Here is an 8,673-nt window from a genome sequence, read left to right as displayed (position 1 = left end):
CTATTCGTTATTGTTGACCCCAAAATCCATGAAAATGACACCCATGATAAGAAGTTGGTAAATTTCATAGTCATCATCTTGAATTTCGATTTTGACCCGATATTCGATATTGTTGACCCCAAAAACCATGAAAATGACACCCATGAAGAGAAGTTGGTAAATTTCATCGGCGCCATCTTGGATTTCGATTTTGACCCGATATTCGTTATTGTTAACCCCGATAACCATGAAAATGACACCCATGAAGAGAAGTTGGTAAATTTCATCGGTGCCATCTTGGATTTCGATTTTGACCCGATATTCGTTATTGTTGACCCCGAAAACCATGAAAATGACACCCATGAAGAAAAGTTGCCAATTTTATAAGCGCCATCTAGGATTTCGATTAGACCTTATATTTAGAGATGAACTTATAAATCACAAATTCTTCAAAAAAATACAGAAACATAATTTATTGAAAATCTGACTGCGTACAAAATATGTAAAGTATCAAAGACAGTATTGTATAGCCTATAAAAAATATTCATGTTCGTACAGCGATCTTTCCGAGTACGAGCTGCTGCTTACAACCGACACAGTGTCTACCCACGACGGTGGCCGAGCGCGGACTGAGGTTATTTCTATAGATCTTTCTGTGCAATGCGTACGGAGTGACAAAATAAAATAACCCTTAATACCACACTGTAAAGCTCATGCTTATCAGAAATATATAAGACGATTCATTTTTATTTTTTTCTGAGATTATTTATTAGATATTAATTAATTTATTTCCCGTGTTTTTGAAAATATTATATCTGCTTTCCTTACATAATTGTTAAGAGCCAAAATTATGTAAGTGGTAGCAGAAAACTGATCCTGAATGAAGCCCCATTTCGTCAATTTTGTGTGAAGAGGTTACGGATAATCATTTTTACGACATAAAATATCAAAATTTCAAAGCAAACATTTCCCGCTAATTGGAGATAAAGAAGTAATCAGTGGCAATTTTTAGTTTTGTTAGACTTAGTTTAATTTCGTCGCAAACTCTACCGAAAAATATCTTATTTTTGTCGGATTCGTAAACGCGTCCTTAAAATATGGATATAATCTGCTTTTCGTTTAATGCCCTTAATTTCGAAAGAATATGAGATGGATTTCTTTTCTGATTTTTCTGATGTTGTTTACCATCTAGCCTATCGTCCCGTTTCGGCTTAAAGTTGAATATTGGGACAACATATATATATATATATATTTCCAAACTTAAAATAAAAAAATAAAACTGTTGTTTTGTTATCACTGATCATTACCGTTAAAACTGGGATGTTCATCATCACAGTTCTATTTATTACTCATGATTCCTACCAAAGAGAATTTAAACACTACGTTCATGATTCTTACTTGGTAGCCTACCTCAACCTGGCATTGGCTTAATTGTGGTGAACTTTCCGTAAAAGCCACAATAAAAAAGAAAATAGAATGTTTTTAATTTTTATTTGTGAAATTGTTGTTTTTGGGGTTACCCTTTACTTATTTACAGGAAATGACGGGAAAGCAAAATTAATAGGTTGATTATAATTATTGTAGAACTGCTCTATATAACGATTTATAAGAATGTCTATAAATAGATTATTTTCAATATTATCTATATCAACAGCAAGTAATACACTACATGTTAGAGGTATACACGCAAGTGCAGCAGTTTTAGCAAGTAAACCAAACTTAGTGAAACCTAAACCAGGTTTTGGCAAAAGTTACAGAAGAATCGTTCACTTTCCTGAGGATTATACAGTAAAGCCGCTAGAAGTAACCAATTTAGCAGGAAGGGATCCTGAATCTGGTATGTATCATAATTAAAATAACAATATTTACTATTTCGTACAGTTCGTAATTTTTATTTAGATGGTATTTTGTTTCATTAAAGGTCGAGTTGTAGCTAAAGGTATTGGTGGAGGCATTAAGCATAAATATCATTGGATTAATTGGATCAGAGATGGACCATTAGATGGACCCCCACAACAAGAAAAAGTGATTCAGGTATGTAGGCTTATTAAGAACTCAAGATTCATTACTTTCCTGTTGTTACAGAAATAAATTGGGATAGAATGGATAATGCTTAAGTTTTACCTATATTTTGTATGTCACTAAAGAAGCAAGTTGCCCTTTCAGACCCTACTAAGAAATCACATCATAATATTACTTACCTACCTACATATATAAAGTGAGGATACACTTAGTAATTGATAGTCAATAATTAAACAAATTATTATTTTATGCAAAGCTAACTATTATTTTTGTTTATTGTTATGTAACATCATAATCAAACATAAAAAAAATGTGTTCTGGCAATTTCAAATAAATTGTACAAAATTCTCTTTCAATTAACTTAAATAATTGAGTGAAAATGATAACTTTCTCCAAGTTTTATTTTGTAATTGTTTGCATAAGTAGAACACACCTATTAAAGAGGTTACAAATGGATTCATTTTTCTTAGCAATTGTACACTCCCATTAAAGTTTGCTATCAGCTAAGCACTAAACACAACATGGTCAGTGCTAAAGGAACACATTCAGAGAAGATATTAGAATATTCTTCTTTATCATGACACTCTTGGCAGAGTGGTTGTGGTCATCACAAAGTGACATCTTTATGGGGATAATTTGGTCGGCCCATCGCTTGGGTAACCTTCCTTGCCCTCTGGTGCCCTTCATAACAAGGAGATGTGTCTAAAGAACTAAAATATGTGACTCTGTACTGACACAGAAAGGCATTGTTTTATGCCAAGTTCTTGGAAAATGGACGCGACTGCGAAACTGGCTCCACAAAACTTCCAGCACCACATCTCCAGTTAGGAAGCCAAATTATTTATATGGCATGACAGTCACAGTTGGTACTTTATGCTGTAGTCAGTTATTTCCTCTTTCACAGTGTTCAATTTGAATTTGAAAGTTACCGTTCTTTGCTGCTCCCTAAAGTTGAACCCATAGGTCCATATTGGAAATATAGCTTTTTAGATTCTAATTTTGTTACTGTTTGACAAATTTGAGTTGCATCTGATCATCCATGTGTTCTTTTTGCAGCACTTTTTGTGTTGTTGCTTTGTGTTTTTTATAACAATTATTAGAGAAGTTTACTGAAGATTAGTCCTGAATCCTTAAATTACAACTTTTCTTTCATACCGATAACACCTAAAATAGGATTATTCATAGGATTTATTACAATATAACATATTACTGCAGTCCTATTTTTTTATGTGAAACCAACCCTTTTTCTTCAAATGTGTGTGTATTCAAAAATAATATATGCTTCAGATTTATGAAACTGTGGTATTCTATTTTAACATTACAATTTGTTACAATAAAATTTCTTCAAGGTGTGTGGTTTCATTAGGAGATTAATTTATGTCAGTTTTACAGTTGTATAACATAACTGACAATAATCAGTTATGTTATAGTCACTTTTACTTTGCGCCGGTTTATTGTGTTTGTTAACACAAAATATGTTTTATAAACATATTAGAGCTTAACAGTTTTGTTAAATAAAAAAAAATAAAACATTGGATAACAAATGGATAACATCACCCACATTCACCTGTGGGAGGGAAATAAATACATATGTTAGCATATACTGTTCATCCAGTGTATCTTTCGTAGTTAGCGATAGTTCTATTTGCTTTGTTTGTGATGGAGTGGAATAAAGAAAATGCTTGTTTTTTAAACAATTCATAATAGAACAACATATTCTTTAGGATGTTACATTGATAGATCATAAAAATAAATATGAAAGCTGCATGCACTGTCATAAATAGCAAACATGTTGCTAATAGCAAGAGAGGAAATAAATTCAAAATCTTTAAGTCTAAAGACCATTACTTTTATGTTACTCAGTATTGAAATGAAACAAAAACAGGTGCAGAGGATGAACTGTTTTGCAAACTTGTTTTTAACATGTTTTATGTGATAAATTAGCGTAGAGGATCCAGTGTTACTTGTTACATGTTTACATATTTCATACACTTCCTGAGATCCTGTTGTAGAAAAATAATGATTCAACTCAATTTGGCAAAGTAGTAAGCAATTCTGTCCCATAAAAATTTGGCCACTCATTTTAATAATGTACCTACTTGAAATTTGATTTTATGTTTCCGACAGATAATGGAATGTGGTTGTAGAACTGCACATGTGGCTCTGGTGGCTGTAGGAGATAAACTAAAATATATACTCGCTACTCAAAATATGAAGGCTGGCGATATTATCAGAACTTCTAGACATTTACCTAGGATACCGGGTAAGCTTGTTATTTTGATGAAATGGGTCTTCTGATCTGAATTTCTGGCTACCATCAACAATAAAGCTTACACAATGATAAAGATAACTGCTAATTAGACATTGTTAATGTTGTTACACACTCACGCCTTGTTCCCGTCGAGGTAGGCAGAGATAATAGAATGCCATTTTCTTCTATCCTTACAAACCTCATACATGCTCGCCGGTTGCGGGTGCTTCGGGCGTCTCCTTTTCTCAACATCATCAACATTCCCAATTTGGTCGACGAATGTTCCACGAGGTCTCCCGCAACCGACTTGCCACACACACTTGCCTTATATATTTGATGTGTCATTCTTTCTTCACTCATTCGCTCCATGTGTCCAAACCATTTCAGCATTCCTTTTTCAGTCCTTGTCACAACATCCTCTTTCAAACCACAGCGCGCTCGTATTACCGCATTCGGAATTCTATCAGTCAGTCTTACCCCACACATACTACGCAGTGATCGCATCTCAACTGCGTTAATTCTGCTTTTATGCTTCTTCTGCCTTCACTTCCATACATTAACGTGGCGAATTTATTTATTTTTTAAAATTTGAAAGAATTTATATATTTATGACTGTGTGTGTGTGTGTGTGTGACTACCCACTAAGTATGCGCCGATACTACTGCACTGAAAAATTTGGGACATTTTTGTAAATTTATGTGACCAAAACCAACTTAAAATAACATATGTAAAAGAATTTTAAACTTAAACTCAGGGACTTTAGGAGCAAATAACCTCCTAAAAGTAGGGTAAAATAATTGTAAACTATCATGTTTGGCATGAGATGAAGGGGTTCTTGCAATAACAAGATATTCGAATATCTATTTTATAATTTTACAGTTTTGAATTTGATGGAATAGTATACCTATTGCGCAACTAGGGAGGTAAGTTGGTGCAAAATGGAACCCAAGCCGAAGGCGAGGTTGGCACGCACGCGGTTCAAGATGACCAGTTTCGCTCCCGTATTGCGTTAAACACAATTTTTACCACATGAGCCATTAATTACGTTAAAAAATTCATAGGGCGGTTTAGTAGAAAACCTAATTCACATGGCACAAAACAGGAAGAAGTTTACTGAGCTTACGATAACCTCTAGCGGTTGAGAAACACATGGCAAAAATGAGAGAGAGTGACAGAAAGATGCTTTAACGTTGTTAAAGAAAATATCAATACCGTCACAATAAGTCATTTGTAGCTCTACAAAATTCTAGATTATCATTCGGAACCCAGATTTATATTAGTTTTTTCCATTCAATTAGTTTCAATTCAATAAATATTTGTTTCAGTGCGTGCCAATGAAGGTGATGCGTATGTATTAGGCGCTCTTCCCACTGGTACTATAGTGCATTGTATAGAAAAAGAACCAGGTATGTGTTGTTCCATCTTATACGTCACTATCGACCATCCATTTTTTACTTCAAGAGGTCAGGAGATTCAACATGTTTACAAAACATCTAGGTATGACAAGGTCGAGATTTTTTTATTCCGGTAGGTATCTATAGAATGATAATGTAATATATATAGTATGAACTACTATAGTAATGAAACTCGCGAAAGTTATTATTTAAATAAATATTTTCTTCTTATTAGAGCGTGTTAGCGTTTATTTCTTTAAACTATAATCAATATTATAACTTTTATCAGTATAAATTGAATATCAATGGCCGATCATCACGCAAGCCTCTTGACCGTATTCCCCTCACATATTGTGATCCTGATTTGAAATGAAAATATTTATTGTCATTAATCTATGGCATATGTAAAAATTTTCAAATGACTCAAGTCTTCAAGTGGATGAAAAAAAATGTTCAAATCCTCCGTTACATACTTATATATAGATGAAGGTGAAACTTATCCTAGATATCCCAAAAAACGCTAAGTAAAAGTTAGTCCATTCTTTAACTTGAGATTCCCAAATCATGAAGTCGTCTTAACGGTGCTGTTGGTTTACAGGTCAGGGTGGGTTGTATATTCACGCAGCAGGAACATCTGGAACAATATTAAGGAGACAAAACGACAGGATTATTGTACAGATGCCATCGAAGAGACTGTTTAGTTTTGATGAGCACTGTATGGCTGTAGTTGGTGAGTGTTAGATTGAATCATAGCATTTCATACATACCTAATCTTGAAATACTTTTGCAAACGAAACCAGTTTGTATTTTACGTGACCGCCATTTTGGAATTAGCCGTCTTGCTTTTTTCTATTTGTTCTTATAGTGGTAATTGTAATCAAATTTCAGCCGTCTATTACGGCTTATGAGATACAGCTTGGCAACAGAGGACTTGACTATGGAGTACTGTGTAATAAAGTGTCCATTGGTTATTCTTCTTGTACATGATTAAGCAATAGGTAGTAAGATATAATTTATTTTTATAAACAAAATTTATGAACGATGCGGGGCTCGAACCCGCTACCTCTCGCGTTCCGTGCGAGCTTTCTTCCACTAAGCCAGCCGTTCGAGTGAGGTATCGTTGATAAATCTCATATATGTCTTGTAACAACAATTTATTTTTATAAACAAAATTTATGAACGATGCGGGGCTCGAACCCGCTACCTCTCGCGTTCCGTGCGAGCTTTCTTCCACTAAGCCAGCCGTTCGAGTGACGTATCGTTGATAAATCTCATATATGTCTTGTAACAACCTAAGAGTTGAACGCGAGAGAGAGGCGGCGGCTTCGAGTCCTGCATCGTTCGTAAATTTTGTTTATAAATGTTATTTGTGTAATTAATCTCAGAAGTGAGGGTTATAATTCTTTAAAAAATAACAAATTGTTTATAATTATACATATAAATTATTTGAGGGTATTTGATAACTGCGGCCCCTTACTATAATGTAACACAAGAGGAATCACAAGAACGTTGCCGGCCTTATAAAGCGTCGAATAAGTATAAATATACACCGATAACATTTGTACGTAGCGGACGAGGATCGAACGACCTTGACTCTTTTCACCAGTGGAAGGCTCCGTTGCACAGGATGCCGGCTAGATTATAGGTACTACAACGACGCCTTTTTCTGCCGTGAATCAGTAATGTGCAAGGCTCTCTAAGTGACGAGCGCAATTGTGTTGGGCAGGGCGACTCAATTACCATCAGCTGAACGTCCTGCTCGTCTCATCCCTTATTGTCATAAAAAAAGATTTCAAGATTTTCTTGAGCCCATTGCGAGTTGGCCAGGTTCACTCACAACCTCTTAATTTATTCATCGGTGTGTGTAGGTACTAGGTACCTTCATCGAAAGGGCGTCTAGTAAATTATTACATTTTAATGGCCTATACATAATATCTGAATATATCAGGTTTATAAGCTTGTTGAGTTACACGAACAGTAATTGTAGATCGAATTAGGCGTCTGACTCTTTGCGGCACAGAACTCTATAGAAATTATTTCCATTTCCAGGTCGCCTTTCAAATGAAGATCACGGAGACACGCCTATAGGTTCTGCACAGCGCAACCGTTGGCTCGGAAACCGGCCACGATCAGGATTATGGAAGAGGAAGGACGGCAGACACGGAAGGAAAATCAGACCACCAAAGCCAGTCAAGGAAATAAAGAACCCTGAGAAGTTTAGGTTACCAGCAATGAAATTGACTATGGTGCCGTGATTTACGAAGCAATAAAATACTATTTATAGTAGAATGAATAAAGTGTTTGGAATCTTAACCTTTATTTTAATTGACAAGGGCAAGGGCATTTTCTATAGAGGCATGAAAGACATTTATTTTCTTAAAATTGACCCCTTTAGAATTATTTTTGATGTCTTTTCTATTAAACTAGATACTGCTACCGCTTCGAAAACAAATTGGCGGTCTGAGAGAGAAGAAGTGTGGCAAGAAACTCCCAGCATTCTTTTTTTAATGAAATATACAATATTGTACTGTTATTGCTAATGCTGTCCGATCACTCAGATATTGAGACGGCGAATAGTTGGATTTACGACAAAGCCATTTAAAACAAACATTTTTTATTTATAGATAAGATGAGGTTTTTAGACTTTACACCCTAAAAATGACTCCAAATTCGTTTTCTGTACCCTTGAGAACCTCGGATTCGGTATCCATATTGTTGAAATCATAATTTTGCGCGGTGGCCATCTTGGATTTCAAAAATGATCCCAAAATCATTCTCTGCACCCTCGAGAACCTCGGATACGATATCCATAATGTTGAAATCATAATTTTGCGCGGCGGCCATCTTGGATTTCAAAAATGATCCCAAAATCGTTCTCTGCACCCTCAAGAACCTCGGATATGATACCCATATTGTTGAAATCGTAATTTTGCGCGGCGGCCATCTTGGATTTCAAAAATGATCCCGTAATCGTTCTCTGCATCCGCGATAACCTCGGATCCGATACCCATATTGTTGAAATCATAA

At 35.2% G+C, this 8,673-nt stretch overlaps 1 protein-coding gene across 2 annotated transcripts; it reads left to right on the top strand.

Moving 5' to 3' along the window:
• The first annotated feature begins 1,429 nt into the window (after positions 1-1,429).
• On the top strand, positions 1,430-7,959 carry LOC126967021 (39S ribosomal protein L2, mitochondrial). Of its 2 annotated transcripts, XM_050811330.1 has the most exons (7): positions 1,430-1,543; positions 1,634-1,816; positions 1,901-2,013; positions 4,129-4,264; positions 5,578-5,658; positions 6,245-6,376; positions 7,696-7,959. In XM_050811330.1, exons 1-7 carry the CDS (start codon positions 1,456-1,458, stop codon positions 7,899-7,901), a joined length of 939 nt encoding a protein of 312 aa, XP_050667287.1. In that variant the 5' UTR covers positions 1,430-1,455; the 3' UTR covers positions 7,902-7,959. The 2 variants fall into 2 exon arrangements, with proteins under 2 accessions (XP_050667287.1, XP_050667288.1); XM_050811331.1 differs by having other exon boundaries at positions 1,471-1,816.
• Positions 7,960-8,673: the final 714 nt, after the last annotated feature.

This window comes from Leptidea sinapis, chromosome 12 (assembly GCF_905404315.1).
Source record: "Leptidea sinapis chromosome 12, ilLepSina1.1, whole genome shotgun sequence".
NCBI classification, from domain to species: domain Eukaryota; kingdom Metazoa; phylum Arthropoda; class Insecta; order Lepidoptera; family Pieridae; genus Leptidea; species Leptidea sinapis.
This window is presented reverse-complemented; position numbering and strand designations above follow the sequence as displayed.